Raw genomic sequence first — 25,281 nt, 5'->3', positions numbered from 1 at the left:
CAAGAAGTCCTGACGTTTGACAGTGACATCTTGTTCCAAAAAACGTGCGGGTCCCCAGTCTAGATGTTATGGCTGGAAATGGAGCTGCTCACAGCACGACCCTGAGGTTCAGCTCCTGATCCGAGGCTGTCAGTGGTGGCACTGACATGGTGGCTTGGCCCCTTCGTCACCGTATGTCACGCAGGATGCCAAGGTTTGATCTCTTCCCAGGTGTGGGAGGTGGCCATAGGCAGGATGGTGAATGGGTCTACTCACGGTGTCCTGATTTACGGACACAGAGATGGAGTTAAGGAAGGGGAGTGGCATTTAGGGCTCCCATCAGAGGCAGTTTTTGGAAGCTCAGACCCCCAAACTGTCCTCCTGAGAGAGCCAGTTGCTACAGGTGCCCAGTAATCACGTGGACATACCCATGCTGAGTCTGTTTATCACCTCAGCAGCTGAGGAGGGATATTTTGCTCCTCAGAGAGTGAAGAAGCTGCAACAAGGCTATTCCCATGCAAGACATGACTCCGCTCTGGTAAAGGCTGTGTCTCCATAGTGGTGAGGCTGTCCATAGTTTGGAGGGAGGAGGCCTGAAGCCACCTTCTAAGGGGCAACTGTAGCCCACTTGAAAAGGACTCCCTTTACACCAGCTCTCTTCAGTTCAGGGTGGCTGTGGCTTGCTGCTGGAGTCTTAAAAACCGTGCATCAATCAAGATTCCCCAAACTTTGACAATCTTTTGCAGTTTGTCCAACCGTCACCATCACCATAGGACCCTGATCAAATACTGGCTTAACACACCCTCCTGCTTCCCTGCGCTGGAGGGTCTCTAATGGAGACGGGATGGGGCTCAATCAATTTTGGGGACAAAAGGGTGAATAAATATCCTGTAGTTCGATCCAACACATAGCACAGGCCCTGGGATCCGTGCAGTTACTCCTGTACTGACCGAGGGAGAGTTAGAAAGTTAAGCTGCAATCATGTGGAACAAACCCAAGCCAATTATCCCCCCCCACCCCCGCCCTGCCTCCGCTGTTTTATCTCGCAGTCCACCTTATATTTTATTAAGGTATTCTTTGGAAAATGCATTACACATTCCTTCAGCCTGGAAAGTGTTTTGGGGCCTCTTCACGAAGCAGATTAAGAATTGATTCGTCTCTGGAGCGAGTCCCCTTTGAAAGTAGCTTCCTCGGAGACAAATCAGCCTTAATCATTTAATACGGCATGACTCAAAGGCAGAATCGTCATGTAGGTTTTCTAAAACTCATTTTCTAACAAGGCATTTCAGCCAGGAAGGAAGTTAACAAAACACTGGGCAGAAGTTCAGCATTTTCTGTGCATTTTCCAGAAGCGCTTGGGGAGTTATTTTCGCATTACCTGCTATGAGCCAGTTTAGGCTTTTTAAGATCGCAGTATGCTTTGGGGTGAGCTGCGGAAATTTCAGCGGAAATTTTCTTCCTCCCTTAATTCACAGGAGGCACTTTTGTGCCTCAGCAAATGGTTGCCAAAATGACTTTTCTTCTGTTGTTTTGTTGGATCCCATCAAAACTATCTGGCAAAAAACAACCCGGAGCGGTGTGTCCAGTGCACGGATGGCATCGACAAAGTGGATTGAACTTGGTGGAGACCCCCAAGAAGGAGGGGGGCATCTGCGTGTTGTCTTCTACTACCTACATGGGTGTACAATGTGGAGAGGATGGATCCAGGCTCTTCTTGGAGGCACACAGTGAAAGGACAAGTCGCAACAAGGGAAACTCCTGTTAGACAGAAGGAAAAACTCCTTCACCCTGGGGGTGGCCAGATGCCTGAGCAGGGACACGGAGAAGCGCACGTGAGGCTCTGAGCCTCAAGTCCTGAAGATTTCACTGGCAATGGGATCATGATCCAGGCAGGTGGATGGCGCTGCACGCACCACCGTGTAGGATTTAAAGTCCTCTTTGATGAAAGGCGTTTGTACCCCGTCCTCTGGGATCCTTGCCCAGTGCTCCACGCTGGGTGGGCTATGCTCACCCGCATGTAATGAGACAAATCCTATAAAAACACTAAGACCCCAGATATTTGAAAACACATATAAATATTTTTCACCCTTTATGCCTCTACCTTGTAAGATCAGTGACATATTTAAATAACTGTCCATCTGCTCACTGGTAACTATAAAATCCTGAAAGCCTTTTACCCGTCTGCCCCAAAAAGTCACAATCTGGAATGTCCTTACTCTTTCTCCCTTGGGTCCCAGAAGTCCCCGATCACCCTGAACACAGGAAAGAAAATAAAGACAGTGAGCGATTCCCTTTTTACTCATTCTTCGTGGGTTGCTCAGTCCACTGATTTGCATGCCAAGCTGCTAAGATCTATCACAGCTGGAAGTCAGCTCCTCTGGGCACTCTGCAAAATGATTAGCTTCCCACAAGAGTTTGCCTACAACTAGAATTTATTGTATTGATACAAAAAAAAAAAAATAATAGAGACCGAGAGGACTGAAGTGGTTTGCCTGACTCTGTGCTCAGCACATCCACGATGTGGAGCTACTGCTGGGTTTCGACCTCCCAACTGGATGTAGCATCTCCATGCTGCAGAGATGTGCCTAGACTATATGTAGGGTGGGAAGGCTGCCTATATAATGCAGGATTTCCTGAATTTGAACCTCAAATCTGGCCTGCTTTACTGAGAGTGTATGAAATATTAGCTATTCCTGAAAGTTTTTTACAATGGGCATGGAACATGAGGTTGAAGGGCAGGACTAATTCCTGATGGCATAGAATGGTTTGGGTTGGAAGGGACCTTAAAGATAATCTAGTTCCATCCCCCTGCCCTGGGCAGGGACACCTCCCACTAGACCAGGTTGCTCCAAGCCCCGTCCAACTTGGCCTTGAACCCCTCCAGGGATGGGGCAGCCACAACTTCTCTGGGCAACCTGGGCCAGGGGATCACCACCCTCACAGCAAAGAATTTCTTCCCAATATCTCATCTAAATCTCCCCTCTTTCAGTTTAAAACCCTTCCCCCTCATCCTACGGCTCCCCTCCCTGATCCAGAGTCCCTCCCCAGCTTTCCTGTAGGCCCCTTTGAAGTACTGGAAGGCTGCTCTGAGGGACTCCTGCTCACTGATACAAATTAAAGGGTATGGGTTGCCTGGTGGGCCGTCATTGTCCTGCTGATGCTGCAGGACACCTGCTCCGTAGCCCTCTTCCCCCAGCCCTGCGCACTTGGGGATCAACCAGCGCATACCAGGGATCTCCTGTCCAAACTCCCAGATTTTCTTCCAAAAAGAACTAGGCGTGCATAAAGACAGCAGGCGCCCTTACCACAGCCCAGCCATTACAGGGGGCTGCTAATGCCACTTCACACTTCCACACGCTGACCGAGGTCCCCTCCTAGTCCACCCCCAGAAGATGCTGGGATTATCCCCCCTGTTTTAACAATGGCATCAGCAGCGTGGGCTGCTGTAGAGAAAGGCTCCCCACAACGACGCCTTCCTGCACAGGCACTGTGTAGATAAGATGACTGTTGCTTACTCTTTCGCCTTTCACACCCGGGAAACCTTTTAGACCCTGCAAGAACATAAAACAACATGTGAAGATGTGTTAGGAAAGAGCATCTTCCACCTGAAGGCAGAGCTGCCTCCAAGGACAGGGTCCAGCTTGGAGAAGCTGCTGGTGGGACCAGCACAGGAGCCTCTACTCTCCTTTCCTTTCCCCCATTTTGAGAAGTGAATCAGAGTAGCACAAAGAGAAAATTTAGCCTTAAGCTTCTGCCCACCACTGGGACCTGGGCACAACTCAGGATCTCTTGGCAGATGTATAAATTTAGCCAACCTCCCGCGCTTTGTAAGCCATGTACTGTGCTTTTTGTATCCTTAACATTAATGAAATGTGGCCTGCACCTCTCGGAGAACGTAGGGAAAAGGTTGGTCTCAGTGGGCTCCTCCCAGATGGGGGTGATGGGGCTCCACAGATGTCCCCCAGGGCAGGTTGGAGCCCCTGGAGACGCAGTCAGGATGGGAACCACACCTGGAGAGCTGAAAAGCCATGGTGGTCACACCAGGTGTAACCCCTTCGCAAAACTGGTGACCAGTGACCTCCCATGAATACGCAGAGAGGTGGCACCTTCCACGTGCAGAACCGGCAGCTCATCACAGGGGTGGCCATGGACAGGATGGATGGGGAGGAGACAGAGTACAGACATTTCCGAAAGGGCACAAAACCTGTGTTTTTCCATCCCCCTGTGCCCTGCGCTGCTGCTCTGACCACTGGCACACATCATCTGGCAAACCCTTGAGGTGTAAAGACCAGTCTTGCTGAGAATCAGTCCTTCAGGGATGAGATCCCAGGGTGAAACCTGGTACTGCAACCACCCTTGGCCTTCTGAGGAGCTTCATAAAGGCCCATCCTACTTGTAATAACGGATTAATTCCATTACAGATAACAGCCTAATAAATAAAAATGCCAGCTGTGATCTGTGTCTCCCCTGACTCAGTTCCCTATCAATGAAAAGGGAATTTACAACAAAACAAGACCCCGAAATCGATGCAGACCTGACAAAGAAGAACAGAGAGGGAGTGATATTTCCGGAGGACTTCAAAAGCAGCCTGTAGATGAGTCAGCCAAATGGACAGGAGCATAAAGCAATTGCGCTCTGCATGACACCTTACGTCTCACAACTGCCTGTACTCACTCATGCCAACACAACATCGGAATTCAGGTTCCCAAAGTCTCTACTTCCTGCTGAAAGCATCAACCTATTTTATTTTTTTTCACTGCTCGTGGGGATTTTGCCAGCCCAGGGCCCACTGTTGTCCGCGCTGTAAAATCAGCCCTTGTTGCTATTTTAACACTCACCATCATGCCAGTAGGGCCCCGGATGCCCACGATGCCCTTGTCACCCTGTTAGGATGGAGAAGGTTGTACTGATGATCATCAGTAAAGACAATTGCAACGTGCATAATCCCAACTCTGCAAACCAACCCACTGGGCCCAACAGGAATTGTTCAGCATGAGGAAGCCCAGATCCTCAAAGGAGTTGTCCAACCTCTTCACTTACACCTCCATCAGCATTAGGTGCCTTAATGCTCCTATGGGTCTGGGTCAAAGAGCCTAAAGGACTTGAGATCATCCACATGTCACTGCCGGTAGACACTGCAGTGTTTAGAGAATAAGGCTTCGGTCAGATTGAAGCTTCAAGCTTCAGCTTCTCCTCAGTCCCTGAGAGAAACAGGCATTTGTGAGACGATCTGCACCGATTTAGCATGATATACATCACTCCGAAAAGCTGTCTCTTCCTTGCTGTTGGTATAGAAAGGCCCTGGTAGGACTAGCTCAGCAGAAGCCATCTGAGGCTGGATGACCTGGTGTGTCCCTCCCCAAGATGTACTTAACAGCCGAACTTAACAGCCGACAAAGGCACGTGCAACAAGAGATCTGAGATTTTCCTGGGACAGGGAGATTTCTTCCCCCTAAACTTGATTTCATCAGGACTCACCACAATAAATAAGGCAGCCAGGAATTCACCTGGAACTCATATCACTGACTTGCAGAAGGAAAAGGCCACCAGTCAATGGCTCAACAGTAACTTGTGCCTTTGGAGACCAATGCAAGGCTTATCTTCATGCCCAGCTGTGGTTTCCAGAGGCTGCAGACCTTGTTCTGAGCCTCCCTTTAACTGTGCTGTTGGCTCCTTATAAACCTTGCTGTGAGGGATAGCTGTGCTGGTGGGTCTACAAAGTCCTTTTATGACCTCCCTAGGTAGATCCTACAAGACCTACCTGTCTTTAAGATGCCTAGACTTAGGCATTGTCCTGTGAGGCCAAATTTAGATCTCTTATATAAAGCCAATGTAATTTGAGGTTCTGTGATTCACTTTAGATTTGTGCTGGAGTCAGAAGAGCAGAAACATTATTTCATCATTTCCTTCAGATAATGAAGCTTGAGTGAGGTTTACCCCAGACCTTTCACAGCTGTTGACATTCTCATTAAGTGTTTTGTCTCAGGGGCCTCATCGAACAGTTCTGCTGGCAGATGGGGAGTTTGTCTAAATGGATTGCAGCATAAAATCAGTTTATTCGTGGAACAGCCACAGAAGCAGCAAATTGAAACATGGCCTCTGATTACGACTCAAGAGAGTCTCCCTGGGGTCTTTGCCAGAAGGAAACCAAAACTTCTCAGCAGCATGATGAAAAGTGAACGCTGCTGCCCCAAGGATGACAGGGGCTGGTTTCCCTCTGCCCAGGACAACAGGAGGGAAGAGGGAAACGAGGATAAAAAAAAGCTGGAGGCAGATTTCTGAAGGAACGAGCTTGCAGGTAGCATCCCCAAAGCGTACAAAACCAAGGAGGTTCCTCACTGAGCTGCTAGGATTAAAAAATGCAGATGTCGGGGTGTAGGTATTGCCTTCAATGCTCCCGTCTGGCCAGGGAGAGCACAGCCAACACAGTCAGCGGGGCAGGATTCGCTTGGCCACGCAGTTGGCCAGTGTGACCTGGTTGTCTAATTATGGAAGGAGATGCTAATTGCAGTCTGTGGATAGATTCTGGTCAGTGCCAGCTGGGCATAGCAGTGTCCATCACCTCCAAATCTGGCTGGTGAAAAAATGAGGGTTCTGAAATCAGCCCTTTAGGCATCTTCTAAGATGACTGAGTAGGAGGTGATGGTACAAAGCTGCCTCCAAAAGAGGGTAGGTTGCAAGAAGCCAAGCCAGGAACATTTATGTAGGGACCTACCCGAGGGCCAGGCAGTCCGCGAGGACCTCTTGGGCCAGTTGCTCCAACGCCGATTTCTCCCTGAAGAACAGAGAACCTCAGAGGTCTCACTCGGAGCAAGGACACCACATCACACGATTGCTGATGTGTTTGGCCACGATTTAAATGTCACAGAAAGAGTCAGGAGACTCACTTCCATTGACTTTCTGCTGGTCTCTCTGGAGAATGCTCCAGCAACCATGGGGAGGAAGGGCATGAGGGTGGAAGAGGGATGAAGTGGCTGCGTTGGGTCAGAGATAAGGAGCCCAGGGGAGGGCGGTGGGCTGTCCCATTGCCACTCCAGGATCTCAGCTACTTGTGACCTACCTGGCTGGTTGGCACTGACCTTGTTGCCTTTGGGTCCGGGTGTCCCAGAAATCCCCTGTAGGGTGAGGAAAACAAAACAAAAGGGAGAACTTTGCTTAGCACATCCTTCATGGTCTCCCAGTGCTCCAAGAGGGTGAAAGCACACCCAGCCCAGGTACCCGGGCCTCAGCCTCTCTCAAATGATCAAAAGACACTGGGGTGATGTACAAAAGTCACCTCTTTTCCTGGGGATCCTGATGGTCCTGAGGGCCCAGCAAATCCATTCCGTCCTCTCTTCCCACGCTCCCCCTTGAAAACAAAATTCTTTAAGGGGGAGAACACCCTGATGGAAATGTCCTGCTTTCCCCCACCCAGCCAGAAAGTGGGAGTTGGTGGCCCTAGGTTTTCCCTGCACTGGCTGCAATCAGGAGGAATAGCCACTGGGGTGCTCTCCATGTGGGCCTCTTCTTGTTGGGGAAAAGGGACTCCAGCTACACCGAGACCCTGGGTTTAGGCACATTTCTGTCCCCCATCCCACCGCCAGCTAAGCCTCTATGTCCTTGCAATAAGACTTGTGCATTGCACCCTCCGTTCCCAAAGACTAATGACCCTCAAGCCCCTTGTTCACATCCCCTGTGCTATTGTGACCCCTTTCTTCCCAGTCATCTCATCAAGTCACGTCACTAAATTTAAAAGAAAAACAACAGGTCCCCACCTTGCTTGGAGCTCCACTGCTTTTTTTTTTTTAACTTGAAGGACATCCTCCTGCACCAAACCTCTTGGCCTGTTTTTTCCCCAACTACATCAGTTGGTCTAATAAAAGCTGTTACTTCTCCTTTTGCAACCAGGCTTTGTTCCTGCTTCTCTTCACTGACTATGTATAGGCTCAGGGTCTGGGGACCTGCATAGGTGGGGTCTTGACCCACAGCAGACACACGCTGTAGACAGTTTTAGTATGACCATCGTTGTTCTCCCCTTGAGGTGGCTAAAACAACACATGCAGTCCCCTCACCACACACCACCTACCTTCTGTCCTGGCATCCCAGGCAGACCTGGAGCCCCTCTGTCCCCCTGTGACCCAGGGGTGCCAGCGTTGCCACGAATGCCCTGGATGCCCTGAGCTCCTGGAGGTCCTGGGGCCCCTGGCTCGCCCTGTTGAGTGAATCAGAAGGAATTTGGCTCTTACGTGGGATTAACTGTCCACCCTGTTTCCTGCCCCCCCAAAAGGTCTTGGAGAAAGCCTGGGGTATATCCTTGAATTCACGTGATGACAACACAGAATTTGGGCCACCCCCTGCAGCCCAGGTCCATAAGAGACATCCTAGGGCTGCAGAAAGGGTTGTACCATGGCTTTCTAAGTGAGGAGCCCTTACCTGCAGACCTTCAGAGCTCTGCAGTGAATTCAAACCCTGCAGACCTGCAATGGCCCAAGGCATTGCAGAAATGCATCTCTGCTGAGACCACAATTCCCTGGATTTTTTCACAGCCACATTTATCCTCTGGACCCCACCTGCTTTGAAATGGCCCTTTGGAGGACACAGAGCACTGTCTCTGTCCCATACCCATGTGATGGTGTCCCTGCCTTCCAGGGCTGGGACTGGTTTTGGTGCAGTTCCCACGAGCTCTGTGCTCTACACCCAGCAGTGGAAAGATCAGCAAGGACTACAAAGAGCAAGCCCCAGACAAAACAAGTGAGGTCCTACCTAGAAGAGAAGAAAGGCTTACCTTAAATCCAGGTGGCCCAGCCTGACCAACAGGGCCTCTGAACCCGATTCCTGGTTCTCCCTGTGAAGAGAAGGAGGTCGGGAAAAACCAAGATCACTCCTTCCACTGTGGAGTCATCAAAATGAGAGCTTGCTTCATGCTGCTCCTTGGGCACCCAGCTGAAGTCCCTCAGAGCTAGATCCTACATTGAGGGTTTCTACAGAGCCCTCACTGACCATCCCCTCTCGTCTAGATGGTGGGAATTCTTATCTGACCTGGGGAGACAAAGCTGCTGAGAGCATTTAAACAGCTTTAGAAGAGAGGGAGTTTTGTTGCAGGAGATGGCGTCAGGGGACTCACATATTCTGACATTACTCATTTGTAATGTGGGTGTCCTGTCTGTGTGAGCCATCTGGAGTTCTTCCCCAGTCAAGAGGGGGATGCTGGGTCCCCAGCAAGTGAGTGGCCACACTGATCCCATATCTCAGGAGGTTACCTGGACACTTCCCCCTGAGATGGGGAGGTTAGATATGGCAAAAGGAGGAGGGAGAGCAGGAGGCAAGCTCTCACTGTGTAAGAGGAGACACCCCCGACTGTGGTACCAACGTTTTTCTTTACCTTTTGACCATTTTCACCTCTGTCTCCTTTGCTGCCCTGTGAAATAGAGAGAGAGTTACCAAGACTGTGCAAAAAGTCATATGAAATACCACCTCAGTGCAACCCTGAGCAAGAGCAAAGGTTTCCATTTGTGCTCGTAGCCTGCGTCAGCATGGAGCAACTGGCCCCTCTGTCCTCCACCTCTTTTCCCCAGAGGAGGTGGGCAGTGGCTACGTGACCGGTTAAGAGCCAAATGCCCTACCACAGGGCCACACTGCTCCCAGGAAGGAGATGGAGTACTGCGCTGACCCAGTAGATTTTGACCTTCCCATGGCAATCTCCAGTGCTGGATTTGGGCCACTTAGCTGGTAACGCTGTCCTGCTCCAGCTGCCGATACGGACTCCACAGCTCACCTTTTCTCCAGGTTCCCCCATCTCCCCAGGCTGCCCCTGCAAGACAAAAACCATCCACCTTCCAGCCACCTCCTCTCTCTCCCTCCTTCCCTTCCCATGCCTGTGTCCCCAGGATGCTGCACCACACGGCTGTATAAATAGTAGCCCATGCAAAGTACCCCGTCCCCATCGGGCTGTGCTTTTTAACCACCACACCTTGTCTTCTCTGCCTTTCTCCTGAATATCTGGGTCCCACCACCTCGGAACTGCCACTTGGTCCCTATAAGCCTTTACGGCCAAAAGAGTTCATGAAATGGTGTTTTGTGTGGCCCTTCTTCCATCCCTGTCCTTGTGCCAGGGCTGGCTTTTGCTCGTCTGTCACCTGGTTCAATTCACTGGCCCAGCAGAAGATGAACATCAGGAAAACCCCCTGAATTTTTCTATTTACTCCTGAGTGCATGGCAGATGCATGTTAGCATTGCTGGAAGGGAGGGAATCCCAGGTTCAGGGGTAAAGGTGGGAATGGGGCAATCCCAATTTCATTGCCACAGTCTCCCATAGACCCTGAATGTCCTCTCCTCCAGCACGTCCCCAGCTGCCTCTCCCCTTCCAGACCCTCTTAGCACAAAGAGCCTTCTCCTGGTCTCAGAGGCTCAGGCCAGAAAAGCAATATCACCTTTTCTCCTTTGTCTCCACGGACTCCTGGAGCTCCCATTTCTCCCTGGAAAACAACAGTCAACCCCTTCAATTGCAAATGAGCATTCCCATGAGGAATTTTTCCGTTCCTCTTTGGACTAGGGGGGTGCTGCCATTGTTCCCACATTAGCTTTTGGCAAACATCTGTGGAGGAACCCCTCATTTCCACCACTCGTGTTCCCAGAGCAGACTGGGACCCTGTCCCTTCTATCCTGTGCAGTGGAAATGCAGAGAGAGAAAACATAAATTGAGAGTAAGGGCCAGATATGAGTGGTAAGCTGAGGGTCTCCCTGACCCAGGACACTGCGGATGTTAAAGGATGCCATGAGCTTGAGGGAAACAGGAGAAGTCCACAGAGGATGAAACTATTGAGGATCCCCAAAACTTAAAAACCTTGTTTGGATCAGCTGCAAAAGGTTGAAGCCTGGAATCTCTGTTTGTTACCAATGGCCAAAACTGTTGATTATTGTCTCTTGAACCTTCTGGCCTGGTCAATTTTCACCCATGATTCCTCAGCCTCCAAACGAGATTGCTCTGGGACACGGATCACTGCCCTGGCTCCCCCCAGGTGCTGTTGGGTATCTGCATTAAAAGGTGAAACACTGACCTTTTGGCCATGGAAGGGCAGATCTGCTGGACCAGTTTCCTCCTTCTATAAGAAAAAAAAAATGCATGTACGGAGTGGGGCTGGGATACAGCATGATGGGAAAAAGGACCAGCTGCATCCTCACCGCGTGCAGCTGCGATAAGAGGAGTACAACATGAACGCTGTACCTTAATTCTCCTCAGGTGATGAGGGCCTGGGTATGCCTTGAATCGAGAAAGAAAAGAGGAAAGTGTGAGAGCAGTTGGAGAAACTTTTTGGCCTTGAGCCATGTAAAAGACATCTCTGAGGAGCGAGATGTTAGGCAGCAAAGGGGGAGGCTGGAGACATCTCACAGGGAAGCCGTGTGTTACCGGGGATCAGAAGAACCCCATTGAAGGGCTCCTGGTTGGGTATGGGGTGGCCTCCAGGCTCCTTCTGATCTGCTCCAGCTCAGATGGGACATCTGAGAGCTGGTGCTGCCCATTGCATACGGGCTGCCAGGGTTTGTGAACCAAGAAATGCCTCAGTAGGGGGATTTTGGCAATGGGACAGAGTTCCCACCTTAACCCGTTAAAGAGGGCTATGATCTCAAGGTGTGGGTGAGCTCAGCTCAGTGCTGCCATCCCTCCTGGGAACAAAGGGCGAGGGTCACTCACCACTTTCAAAGAAATTCATTCAGGCTTTGGGGAAATCACTTGTTCAGAATTTTTCATCCCTAACTCCTGGAAATAGATCTTTCTCTCTTAAATTTTGTAAAAATCAACTCTTTGCACTTTCCATTTCTGGCGTAGTGTGTTAAAGTTGACAATGTAGTTGTGCAAGTGTGTCAGAGATGTTTGTGATTATAAATACACAGATATATTTACACATTTACATGCACATACAAATATCATCTATATTCTCAGGACACAAAACACCCTTCAGTTACGCTGCTTTCCCCACGAACCAGGTTATTATGTTCCCTCGTTGATTAAGTTTGATTTTTCCCACTTCTCTTTTCCGAGCAGCACATTTCCCTTGCCAGATACAAGGGAGAACAATCTGCTCTGCCAAGAAAAACAGCGTCTTCTGCATCTGTTTCTTGCTTTATTTATTAATATTTATCACTAACCTTTCATACTGCCCCCCTCTACATTTATCATGATTTTGCACAAGTGAGAGGAGGCAAGGGGGGTTCCCCTTGCGTCCCTGTGTTTGAAGACACCCTTGTATGGGGTCTTCACTCACCGTGGATCCCGACGGGGATTTCCAAGCTCCAGGGGCACCGGGGGGGTGAACCTGTGATGGAACCAACGAGGAAGGGTCACCGCTTCCTCCTGGGTCACACCGATGGCTCTGCTCTTGCGCACAGGCCATCCCGAAGCTGCCGCGGTGAAACGGGGTCTTTACCACGTGTCTCTGGTCCTCAGCTGATCTCTGGGCTCTAACGTGCCTTGGGAGCGCAGAGCCGTCGTCTAAATTCACATTTTCCTGTGGGAAGGGAAACAGCATCCTGCTGAGCACCTAATATTAACTACTACTACTACTGATGATGACGAGGTATAATAATAATATACTATAATACATATATTATTTAGCACTGTGCAATTAATTTACTGCCATTTCAAAGAAATCAAACCCACCTAAACTATTGCAACTTTGAACTTTAAATGCCGCCCTGCACCGGCCATGCCTGAGTCACACACCTGCTACGTGATTAACGTACCCAGTGTGTCCGATTGGAATAAGGCAGCTATTAATGCCTATTAATGACTACACGTTAATCTGACACTTGGTGATATTTGCAGAGCTCATGAGTTTGGCCAATATATATTTAAGGCACACGCAGTAAAGCTTGTACAAACAGTTACTGGCCTGGCTCATAAATTGTTTGTTCTTTTCCATATTAGCAATGGTAAATTATCTAATTGCTGTTGTAGAAATTATACTATTCCTGGCTCTTGGATATCTCAGTGGACAGCAATTATTCCCTGAACCGCACAGTGGACGCACGGCAGTGTAGCTTTGGTGACTATTTCGATATGAAAGCAAAAAAGCAGTGAATTTATTTATAACGAAAGAAAGCTAGGAACCTCCTTGCACCCAAATGCCAACCCTGAGACCTGCAGGAGCACATGAAGGAGAGGGAAAAATCAGGATGGGGTGCGGTTATTTAGCACTATTCCCACATTTTTTTTGTTGCAGAAACAAAGGCCTGTGTTCATCTCAATTAATTTCACCTACAAGTATGTGTCAAGACTTTTAGATGGTTAAAGTTAAGGGAAAGTAAATCCTAAATAAAGTATTTCCAAGAAATGCCGGTTCATCCAGCCCTGGACACTATGCTGTCAGGTTTGCAGGGATGATAGTCCTTTTTTGCTGGGTTTTAACCAACCAGACGATGATTTCGCCCAGCGGCTAATGAACCCAGGAAGTTTCTGACTCACCAAAATGCGTAAGGGAAAAAATAAATAAATTATTTTGGTCCAATTAAAATTGAAATTCTTTACTGAAGGAAAGCGAGGATGACAGAATGAGGAATAAAAGAATAAAAGAACAGATTGCTCGGAGGAGTGTCCACCTCGGGTGGGTTTTGTGGGACAAGCCAGAGAAACATCTCCCAGGCTTACGCAGAGGTGACCTGGGTGGCTCAGATGGCACCATCAGGTGAGACCGCGTGGATGTTTCCGTCCATCCTGCCCCGCGTCACAGCTCATCTGCATGCAGAATGGCTATAAAACACTTCGGCTCTTTAGCACAGGTCCACGTTCGACTCGCAGACGTGCGAATAGCATCACTCGAGGCAAGCCCATGGGTTGCCGAGACCTCGGCGAGGTTTGGAAGGCGACCCGTATGCATGCGATCTCATAAAGCTGCCATTTACTGGGGCGGTGGGAAATTGCAGGGGGTAATAACTCTCCTTCAATCTGTAATTCCTCCGCAATTTTAGCAGTTTCGTGCTCCGAGACGCCAGCAATAAGGCACCTCAAAGAAAAGTAGAGAGGCTGCTGCTTTCTAAAGGAATGATTTACTGAGGGCAGGTGGCAATGTGAAAAAGAAAGGAAAAGAGATAAGGAAGAAAAGGAGGAAAGGAATTGATAAAGTTAGGACAGGAAAGGGAAAAATGGCAATAAAAGGGGGAGTAAAAAAATATTCCTGCAAAGAAAGAGGTACAGGAAAGAGAGAAATAGAAAAGGCCCAGGAGATATCAGATAGGAAATTTAAGTGACTATGGGTTTATCCACACTGAGACAACCAGGGGCCTGGATTAACTCTGAAAATGAGTAAACTTAACTGCAGGGGAGCTGGGAGATGGAGGAGGCAGGAATTGGCTGTTACAGCCCCGTAACACCGAAGAAGTGGCTCATCAACAGAAAGAGCAACCGGCCACCGCTTCTTGCACGGGCATGTGTACCTGGGCTCATCCTGCCTCTTTATATCCGCTAATTTGCTTCCCCCATTAACTCCTGCCAGCCAGAAATTGCACCTCTGAGATGAAGCTCTTGGGCTATTATGGGCTGCTTCTCTCCAGGGCCCCGTGAACCTTTTAACAGGTAAAATTTGTGATTACCGCTGCTGCTGACTGGAAAACAGCCGGCTCTATTTCGCTCCCTTTGCATCGCCCCCGGGTGAGTTCAGCTCGGCTGCAGGAGCCACCAGGGATGAGAGGACGCAGGAGCTGCAGGGAGAGAGGGGCTGCTGCTCTTTCCCTGCCTTTGGACCGCACTTTTTCCTCCTCCTGAGAAGGAAAACCGAGGAAAACGCCCTTGGGGTGCGGGTGCCATAGTGCCCTAGTGGCATCTATTCCACTTTTACACATGCCACTACCAAAATGGGGCTCACCGGACACGAGAGCAGGAAGGGTGATGCTATCTGCCCATCTTTCAAATAACTCTTCATTTGATGGGGCATCCTCCGGGCTGGGATTCAGAAGAAGGTGGTTGGCAATGCTGGGCTGCAGGATTACACTCATGATTATTGCCAAACACCTAGATCATAGAATCATAGAACGGCTCAGGTTGGAACAGACCTTAAAGATCAACTAGTTCCAACCCCCCTCCCCTGGGCAGGGACACCTCCCACCAGACCAGGCTGCTCAAAGCCTCATCCAGTCTGATCTTGAACCAGCATGGATGCTAGAAGCAGCATTGCTGTCGTATTGCACATGCTAATCCATAGGACTCTTGAACATCAGCCCCAGGAGGGCAGAAGATCATCTCTATAAACCCAGAGTGCAAAATATCCCCCCCAGAACCTCCTGTGCTCTGCTCCTGATAACTCAGACAGTGACAGGCGGGGAATGGCTGCCTTGTCCCATCTCCATACAGCCTGCTCCTGGGGTTAATCAGCTTGAGCTCTGATTTCCCATTTGAATTATAAGTCTTCTCTTTCCTCCCTCCGGCTCTCCTCCTGCCTTTCACTGCAAGATTAAAGAGCCCTTTAATATTCGGCACCTCCTTCCTGCGAAAAATCTTTCATGCAGAAATCAAGCCAGCTCAGGCACCTTGAGTTTGGCTAAAAAATGTCCATTCTTAGATGTCTCATGATAAATGAGCCTACAGCCACCTGTGAGTCAGCTTTTGTGGCTCTGCTCTGCACCTCCCATGGGGCTTAAAAAAAAAAAGTGGCATCCCAAACAGAAGGCAGATATTGCTTTTGGTCCTTGGGATGCAGGGATTAAATTAATTAATTTAATGGACTTGGAACTGTTGGAGTGAGTCCAGAGGAGGCCCCGGAGACGCTGGGAGGGCTGGAGCCCCTCTGCTGTGGGGACAGGCTGAGAGAGCTGGGGGGGTTCAGCCTGGAGAAGAGAAGGCTGCGGGGAGACCTTCCAGCCCCTTCCAGTCCCTAAAGGGGCTCCAGGAAAGCTGGGGAGGGACTCTGGATCAGGGAGGGGAGCCACGGGACGAGGGGGAAGGGTTTTACACTGAAAGAGGGGAGATTGAGATGAGATATTGGGAAGAAATCCTTTGCTGTGAGGGTGGTGAGCCCCTGGGCCAGGTTGCCCAGAGAAGCTGTGGCTGCCCCATCCCTGGAGGGGTTCAAGGCCAGGTTGGACGGGGCTTGGAGCAACCTGGTCTGGTGGGAGGTGTCCCTGCCCAGGGCAGGGGGTGGCACTGGATGATCTTTAAGGTTCCTTCCAGTTCTAAACATTCTATGATTCTATGAATTTTTACGCCCCTGTTGAATGAGAACAACTCTTCTTTTGCCCAAATGTCACATTTGGCATGGCCATATGGTCCCTTTTCCTTCCTGGTGCCATGACCACAGTGTCCAGGCAGACGGATACACTTAGCTCACAGACACCGAACAAACAGGGCTCACTCCCACTTCATCAAGGAAGAAGATGTCTACGGTGGGGTTGATTTATTAAATGACTCCACACAGGGACATGTGTGAAGCCTCGAGGAATCTGCTTACAAAGAGCATTGAGCGTGGCTCAAATGGAGCCACAGATTCGGGACTTCCCCCACTTTCATGGTCTCCGGGTGCAGGTCCATTGGGACTGATTTCTACTTGCTTTCAAGAACAGGACATCAAGAAGCTCCCACCTCAGCCAGCGTCCTGCAGCCCAGTCCCACAAGAATTGAGGGGGTTTGGGCTCCATCCTCTGTGCTTCCAGCTCTCTCTCCAATTTAACCATGGCCCCATAAAGGGAAACAGTGCATCCAGGAGGAAAACCAAAGCTGATGGATGCTCATTGCACAAGCCATGGTCTCCAGAGCTGCAGCTTACACACATACACATGTGCGTGTGTTTGTGTATGTGTGTTTGTGCCGTGAGCCCTCTCGTGGCTGCTGCAACAAAGGTTGTTCCAGCTTCGTGATTCAGCGTGGTGTTAATTTGCAGAGCCAGCCAGGAGACGGGTAAAGCGGTGGGAGCAGAAGCAAGTGTTCAGCAGACTACCTAAATCAGAGTGAGATTTTCTCCAAGAGGGTCTTTGAGCTTCTATTCCTAGAAATATCCTTGCTAATGCTGTCCCTAGCAGTAATTGTGCCTGTAGCTGCAAGCAAACATCCAAGGGATTATTATTTTTTTTGTTTCACTTTCTAAGGCCGTGGCCGTCCTGTCTCCAAGTATTTTCAAAAAGAGCATTCCCTTCAACACACAGGAGCACATCTGTATCCAAAGGTGTTAGAAGAGCACTGGGTGAATGTATTTTCCCTCTCTCCATCACCGGGGTTGGTGTCACTCGATGCGTGGTGTTGGCGTAGGGTCTCCCAGCTGGGCTGGACTGTGGAATTCTGGTTACAATGGTGTTCGAACTGGAGGGTGCTGGGTTTGGTATGTGGCAGTGGAGCATAGTTTGGGCTCTCAGAAGAAAATGAAATGCCCAGGAGGGCAGAAAAAACAAAAGAGTGAAATGGGACGTTTGGGCTCAGACAACCACACCGCAGCAACGCCACAACTTATTGCCCATCAGCTGAGCTGTGATAACTGCTGCTCCCAGCCTGGATGCACCCTCCAACTTTGATGAAAATGATATAAAGTGTTTTAGAGGATACGTGCACATGTGCTTGTAAAGCAGTTCTAACTCCTGGCTGTGAAAGAAACCTCTACTTTGCTACCGTCCTTCAGCTGAAGCACAGAACAAACCACTTCCACTTTTTAAGAGGCAGAGGTTGAAGGAAGAGGTAAGGCGAGTCACCCCGCGTCTGGGTGAAGTTTCCTCTGGGACAATCACCTTGGCTCATTAAATTACAATGACAATCACCAAAGGCTCATTAAATTACAATTTGCTCTTGTTGGCGAGTCCTTAAAAAGCAGGAAGTCCCCAGATACCTGCTCAGAACCCCAAGTCCTCCTCTTTTAGGGAGTCAGACTCTGCAGTCCGGAGCTGGGCTCTGGAGGATGCATACCAGGGTCTAAAAGACTAACGCTGTGCAGGGAAACCTGAGGGTCTGTGGACTATTCTGAAACATCTTTGAAATGTAAAAAGGAAAATGAAATATCTTGTGGGGGGCATATCTTAAATTCGCTGTCTGGGGTCTGCACTGTCCCTGGAGTATTACAAGTCTGATTTTAAAAAGTATTGAGAATCACTGTCTATACAAATAACCAGACCCCAAATGATGCTGAGGTCAGATGGATTCAGATTAGAAAGAGATTTCCCCTTTTTTTTTTTTTTTTTCCCCCAAAAGTGGGTAATTAACCAACAAAACATTTGCCAAGGGCACTGGGGGGTTCTCATTTTCCTGCCTGTATGCAGAGGACAAGGTTGGCCATCAGCCTCCCGCCTAGGTCCCATGTCCAAGCAGTGATGTCCTCCAGGGATGTGGGGGGAACTGCCCCAGGACTCAGAGCACTGGGTGAGAGATGTACCTCCCGGTCCCTTCCAGTCTATCACTTATCTCCACACTGCTCTGCTGTGAGAAGACGTACATGGCTGGTGTCCTGCTGTGGTTGTCCTTCCACCCTGTCCTCCAAGGACCTGAGAAGCTCCACGGACTGGCTTCCTTGAAGACCATCTTCTGGGCGTGGTGGGGGCACAGCCAAGCTCTGCAGAGGGTGGTAGATGAGCGACAACACAGTCTTACTAATTACCAGAGTGGAAGATGGAAAACAAGACCCTTTTCTGGGTTCTGACACTGATTCACGCAGACATCCTTACCCTTTCTCTAGCTTAGCTTTTTCACTTCAGTAGAATAGGGCAAAACTCACAGAATTACAAGGATTTGTCCGATCAAGCTTTGAGAAATGTAACCACTTTGCATCTATTAAATAAGCGGAAATGGAAAAGTAATTAAAAGTCACCAAACAGGCATTTACATACACTGCCAAGAGAAGTGTTTGTCTCTCTTGAGTCTCTGTCCTTCCTTCTTTCCTCAGATGTTTTCTCCAAGGACTCAGGATGGTTTCCCAGGGGCTGATACTCAGGTTCAGAACCACCAGCAGAGGGACCCTGTGGAGACCAAAGAAAGTTACTGCTTTTCATAAGTCAGGACATCATCTGCAATACGCTGCTTTATCAATCAACACTGCCATTTATTCAATAGCATGCTCAGAGACAGCAAGACAAGGCTGGAGAGCCAAGGGGCCAAGACCTCTCTTGCTCCTTACTTGGGAAGTGCCAAAGGAAGGGCTGGGGCAGCCTGCAAGGACCTCTGGTGTGTCAGAGGGCTGCTTTGACACCTTCACTCCCAACTCGCTGGTTTAAGTCCTAGGCAACCTGGACAGGCTGGCCCAGATGAGCAGAGAGGTCCCCAAGCCTTTCTGCCAGATTGGGTTGGGCTCCCAAAGCCCAACGGAAACAGCTTTGGTGTCTCTGTACCCCAAATCTCAGCCTTGCTGGCCCCAGGGTTGCTGGCACACACCCAGTTTGGGTCTCTTGGTGCAAACACACCGACTGGTGAGCACTTCATCCCCTCTCAAGCCCCTAAAATGCTATCATCCAGGTTGCAATGATCTGGAAAAGCAACGTGTCACCTGAGATCACAGCTGGAGCCCGGAGCTGAGAGGGGATAAGCCTGTCTCACCCTGTCTAAGTGCCTGAGCAACTGGGGAACCAACCACAGAGGAAGACAAAATCATCAGGAGTTGACTCCAAACATCCCCACAGATTTTGTGCTCCAGTCAGAGACATCTCCTACTGCTGACCAACAAGAGTTTATGGAGAGCGAGTCACTTCTTGGCTGCCAAAAAGAGGACAAGAAAAGCCCCACTGCAGCTGCAGGCACTGTTTCCTGGACTATTCCTTATCAGGACTGTCTGGTATGAGCAAATTAAGATCCATGACTCCTCTAGGAGCTATGAAAGGTGACCTGAATACAGCCCTCTGATGTTATTCCTGGAGGTGTACTGTACCATGTTGGAACTTGGGTCCAGTATGGAGATTAAGCCTTAACATTTCTAATAAATTCCTAATTCCCATAACCGCAAACTATCTGTTACTTGCAATTGTGGAGGATGCAGATGACTAAATTATCTCTAGCAATTAGCTTGGTTGTCAAGCACACGAGGGCGGTGGGGTCATGGCAGAGACTCCTCTCTTGGGCAATCTCAATCCAACCTGACAGTGGGGTTGGATCCATCCCTGCTGGGGCAAGAGAGATGCACCTAGATTACAGCCTCCAAATGAGGAGACGTTGCGGGCAAGTTCAACAGATAACCAGCACAGGGATGGCTTGAAACCAGCCCAATCTGTGCTGGTTTTTTGCTCAGAAGACAAGAAGGAGTTGTGGTTGGGTGGAAAGGAGAGGAGGATGAGGATCAGCAGAAGGCATCACTGGAGCATGGACTGGGAGCTCACAGGCAGCCGGTACACATTTGATGTCCGATCTCTTAACATCATTGCTGCAGCAGACCAGACAGACAGGAGCACAGATTTACATAGCTACACTTCATCTGCTCTGCTGATTATTTTCACCTTAAGGAGTCCTTCAGACATCGGCAGCACCCTAAACTGAGCCTCCACCTCCAGGCTCTGTGCCTCTTCTGTCACCTCGGTGCTGGCCACAGCGTCAGGAGAAGTATCGAACACCAGTGAATCCTGAAACATCAAAAACATTGGGTTGTTGTGGCGATGGCAAACCTGAGCTCCCAGGTTCCACGCATGTGATAAGCTGGATCCTGACAGGTTACTTCTGCCCACTGCTCCATCCCTCCAGCATGCTATGTCCCACCTGGTGGCATTTCTGAACCAGAATGGAGTGACGAGGGGCAATGGTTTTAAGCTAGAGCAGGGCAGGTTTAGATTAGACATTAGGAAGAAGTTCTTTACCATGAGGGTGGTGAGACACTGGCCCATGTTGCCCGGAGAGGTGGGGGAGGCCCCATCCCTGGAGACATTCAAGACCAGGCTGGATGAGGCTCTGAGCAATCTGATCTAGTTGAAGATGTCCCTGCTCGCTGCAGGGGGGTTGCACTAGATGACCTTTAGACATCCCTTCCAACCCAACACATTCTATGATGATTCTATAAGTAGTCAGTAATTCCCTGCTGGCCACTCCAAGCTTTGCTTCCAAGGTATTCCTGCCTCCCTGGGATCCCTCTTGCTTTTGAGACCACCCTCACAATCACTTTTCATGCCTTCAGCTGCTTTGCTCCACTTGCACACCCACCACTCCAACAACCCCCAGCCCTCAAGGAGCACAAGGAGGCTGATGGCTTTGGAGGATGGCTTCTAGCTACCTCCATCAACAGGGGTTGACTGATTCCTTTATTTCCACTGAAAAAAAGAGTGCTTTGCAAACCCATCGGTTTAACCAAGATCCAAGATCCTGGTGTGAGCCATTAGCCTCTTCCAGCTGAACTATTTCTTACAGTGGCTGCAAGTCACCATAACCTGCTTGATGACAGAGGTGTCCCTGAAGCCTTCAATGATTCGTTCTGTCTCCCTCTCATTTCCTTCCAGGTCTGTCTGTCCCCTAAGGATGACAGATGATGATACTCACGCCATGCTCAGTGGCATGCAGAGCTGCCTGCTTTCTCCTGGAGGTCTTGCTGGTTCTGAAGCCACCCAGCTGCCGCACCAGCTCATCCAGCCCGTCCCGCAGGAGTGCATTGGAGAGGTCCTTCAGCAGTGCCAGCTGCAACCAGTGGAGACCATTAAGCCCAGTGCCACCCTCCCGTTAATGAAACACAATAGTGCAAGTGCAGCCACCCCAAAACAACAGCTGCATTTCTAGTGGGGTTCACAGGGCACCTGGTGAAGCGATGTCTCCCGACAGCCAACGGCTGATTTAAATACGGGTGTCTACAGTTTGGGCATCTAGAAGCTGATTGATGGTGCTTACGTGGTGGCTTTCCCCACCCTAAATAAAACATTTGACCTAAAATATTTGACCAGATCAGTCAGTCCCTCACCTCCCTCGGTCATATCTCCACAGCTTACAGAAAGGAGCTGAAGGTAATGAGCACAGCTATAAGGATCTGCCTGGTAGATATTAAAACCTGAGCCTCATCACACTTCATGAGCCTGATGGCAACCTTGAGAGTGAAGAGGAAGGCTGCCAGTCTAGCACTGCTGTATTGCACAGTGATTATTCACTATTATTTGTGTTATGAGCTAAGGAACAGCCCAAACTGGACTTTGTGCTAAACAGGACACACAGCATGGCTGGAGCACCCAGAGGGCTGTGTGGGTCTCCTCTTGCTGGCTGTGCAGCCCAGTGGTGAAGTACAAGCCAACCCAGGTGACAGCACCAAGCTCTGAACAGGTATTTGCCGAGTCTCAATGTCACATGGGCCTCAAATCCACGGTCCACCCCATAACATAGCAGCAGAAGAGATGTCCAAGAAGCATTTAAATATATGTGGTAAGTTGTAAAAGGAAATGCAATAACCCTGCCTTCTTGTGAGTGCCGGTGCAGGACCTGGGGGAGCACACATCGCCTCCAGAAGGCCAGAGGGAATAGATGGAAAAGCTTAATTACAACCACCTTGTCAGAAGGACGGTCAAAATGCTACCTACCTTGATACCATTTGCTTCAAAAAGCCTCTCCAGATCCTGCAAGAGGAAAGAAAGGTCAGAACTTCCCCTCCTCTCTCCTCTAGCCCTGGTCCGCGGGTGGTTGATGGCCAAGCCTCGGGGCACACACTGGGTTCCCTCTGCCGTCCCAACCCCAGACAGAGAGGGAGGTGTTTCCAACATTAACAGGTTCTATAATTTTTATTTTATTTACCTTCATTTCCACTCCTTTGCCTGGGGGACCGGGTTCTCCCTTCAGATGAACAAGAACAACTCATTAATTAAGTCATTATCCCAGTGAGCTGCAAGAAGAGGAACTCTGAGGAGGCACAAGGGTCACGTATCTGGCCCTTACTCTGCTACCAGCCCGCTCAGTGACCCCAGACAAACCCCCATCGGTTCAGAGAAGGAGTTTGAATTCCACCTTGCTCACCAGGCTCCTTCATCCCTCCATCATATACAGCTGTTTGCTGTATTTCATGGGGCAGGCCTGGACCAGAGCCAGACATGAGCATTATCAAAGAGAGGTCTGGACCAGAGCTTTGCATCACCCCCTTCTCCATTTCTTGGCCATGCACAACGTGTAAAAAAGCAAAGGTTTTTGAGGCCCCTTAATGCCAACCATGCTGTGGCAGCTGTGCTGAGGTAGCAACAAGGAGGAGGATGGCAAAGGTTCCCCCATGGTTGGTGGTCCCTTCTGGAGGTGGACATGGAGCTGGTGGCCCTCTCTACTGACACATGTGGTCAGGGTCAAATGTCTCCAATGGGTTGGACTCCCAACAGCAAGTCACATAGACAGGCTGTCCATCTCTCCTTGCCCAGCATGGCGACGCTCTCCAGGTGAGTGATCCTGGGCCATCACCACAGGTGAAACTACAGATGAGCTGCAATGGCTTGGGAGGACCAGCGTTGGGGCGAGGAACATCTTCTGAGGCGGGGGTTGACCTGCCTCTCTGACGGGCTTCATTTCACTGAAATCTGGTTTCTGTATCGACAGATTCCGGTGGAATGAAGGGCGTCAGGAAGGCCCCGACAGTGCTGCATCTCCATACCAAGGGGTGCTGGGGTGAAGGAGCCGCAATGCAGGGATGCACTGGCTGAACTGGGTACGTCTGAGGCACAGCCCATGCATGGCACCTGGATAAGTCCTTGCCTTTGCAAAGACCTACATCTCATGTCAATCAGGAGATCTACCTGTACCTGCTGATGCTGCTTTCTGCAGCATTTTCCTCTCCATTAAGTGAAGGATTTGTTCCCACCTCTAAAGATCTCTAGGTGTGCGTGGTATCAGAAGCCATTTCTCCTTCAATCCCATTCTGATGTGCTCTTCAACTTGCAGATGGGAGGAAAGGAAGGAAGCATCCCTGAACATTTCAGAAATTTATCCCATCCAACTCCTGAACAACACGTTCCTACCTAAATGTTGTGTATCTGCTTAATTGAGCTGTAGGACAACAGCATCGTTGTGACCACAAGTCTACAAGCCCATCTCAGAACCTGTGCTTTGAAAACCAAACCTTTTAGGGGGTAAGAAGAGAGCTGAGATGGGTGCTCTTCCCCTCTGGCCAGCCCAACACAATGGTACCAACACAAAGACGCCTCCATGCATTCAGGACGTACCTTTGGGCCTGGAGGACCTCTTTCTCCTTTCAAGCCATCCTTCCCACGATCCCCCTGTAAGCCAGCAGGAACATGTTAGTTCTTTGTCCCATCTAAAATTCCCAGTGGAGATGATGGTTTCATCATGCATTGTGGCATTTCTCGTGCGCTGGCCCCAGACTAACACCTTTTCCAGATGGACCAACCAGCCTTGTCTTGTAACTATCTCACTGATTCACGTAATTAAGTTAAATCTGGGACAACACTGCTCTTCACTTGAAACATGCTGCTTCTACTTCGGCCCTAAAGAATTACCTCTCCTTGCAAACCAAAATTTACCTCTATTTCCGCCCCCCCCCTCCCCCCCCCCCCACCCAGCTTGGCTGATTAAGCAACACTATTTCTTTAGTAAAGCCTGGGACTGGATGCTTTAAGTAGGGTTTGGGGAGGCAACAGACCCATGGTGATAATGCTTGCAGCTCTTCTTCTCCCACAGTCCATCATGTGCTTTGCCAGTCACTCAGGACTCACGAGTCCCACGGCTAAATCTGAAAACGGTCAGGACAAGCCCAGGCCTGCCTGCAAAGGACCCATCTAGATATACACCCTGCACCTCTCTGAACGAGCCTTTCCTCCCAGCACAGCAAAATGTAGTAGAAATTGATGCTGCGGCTGGTCTGCCGCCTCCATGTCTACCTCGCATCCTTCCCTGTCCCCAGCTGCAAGGTGCCTGAAGGGACCTTAAAGATCATCTCGTTCCAACCCCCCTGCCCTGGGCCGGGACACCTCCCACCAGACCAGGTTGCTCCAAGCCCCATCCAACCTGGCCTTGAACCCCTCCAGGGATGGGGCAGCCACAGCTTCTCTGGGCAACCTGGGCCAGGGGCTTACCACCACCACGGAAAAGAATTTCTTCCCAATATCTCATCTAAATCTCCCCTCTTTCAGTTTAAAACCGTTACCCCTCGTCCTATCGTTACACTCCCTCATAAAGAGTCCCTCCCCAGCTTTCCTGTAGGCCCCCTTTAGGTACTGTAAGGCCGCTATAAGGTCTACCTGGAGCCTTCTCTTCTCCAGGCTGAACACCCCCAACTCCCTCAGCCTGTCCTCACAGCAGAGGGGCTCCAGCCCTCTGCATTTGGAGCACCTTTGTTGTTTTAGGTGGGAACAGCAAGAATTCAGGAACTTCTGAGTTTTGGGCTCTGTTTGCAGACTTTCACTTATAAAAGTAATGAAGCTACAAAATACACAACACATGCAAGATAATCATTCTGCTTCAACACACATCTCCAGCAAAGA

The 25,281-nt window shown here is 49.8% G+C and overlaps 1 protein-coding gene across 1 annotated transcript in view; it reads right to left on the bottom strand.

Moving 5' to 3' along the window:
- The window catches only part of LOC128910301 (collagen alpha-1(VII) chain-like), a 128,834-nt gene that overhangs the window by 34,635 nt on the left and 68,918 nt on the right, over positions 1-25,281 (bottom strand). Inside the window, 21 exon segments of the mRNA XM_054203388.1 lie at positions 2,196-2,231; positions 3,495-3,530; positions 4,818-4,862; positions 6,695-6,754; positions 7,059-7,094; positions 7,256-7,327; positions 8,045-8,170; positions 8,744-8,803; positions 9,341-9,376; positions 9,734-9,769; positions 10,389-10,433; positions 11,016-11,060; positions 11,183-11,218; positions 12,222-12,464; positions 18,357-18,473; positions 18,748-18,876; positions 20,341-20,463; positions 21,368-21,502; positions 22,387-22,422; positions 22,598-22,636; positions 24,004-24,057. Coding sequence (XP_054059363.1) covers positions 2,196-2,231; positions 3,495-3,530; positions 4,818-4,862; positions 6,695-6,754; positions 7,059-7,094; positions 7,256-7,327; positions 8,045-8,170; positions 8,744-8,803; positions 9,341-9,376; positions 9,734-9,769; positions 10,389-10,433; positions 11,016-11,060; positions 11,183-11,218; positions 12,222-12,464; positions 18,357-18,473; positions 18,748-18,876; positions 20,341-20,463; positions 21,368-21,502; positions 22,387-22,422; positions 22,598-22,636; positions 24,004-24,057 — 1,545 coding nt within the window.

The sequence above is a fragment of the Rissa tridactyla genome, chromosome 1, assembly GCF_028500815.1.
Source record: "Rissa tridactyla isolate bRisTri1 chromosome 1, bRisTri1.patW.cur.20221130, whole genome shotgun sequence".
Taxonomy (NCBI): domain Eukaryota; kingdom Metazoa; phylum Chordata; class Aves; order Charadriiformes; family Laridae; genus Rissa; species Rissa tridactyla.
The sequence above is the reverse complement of the archived record's forward strand: the minus strand, read 5'-3'. Positions and strand labels throughout refer to the sequence as shown.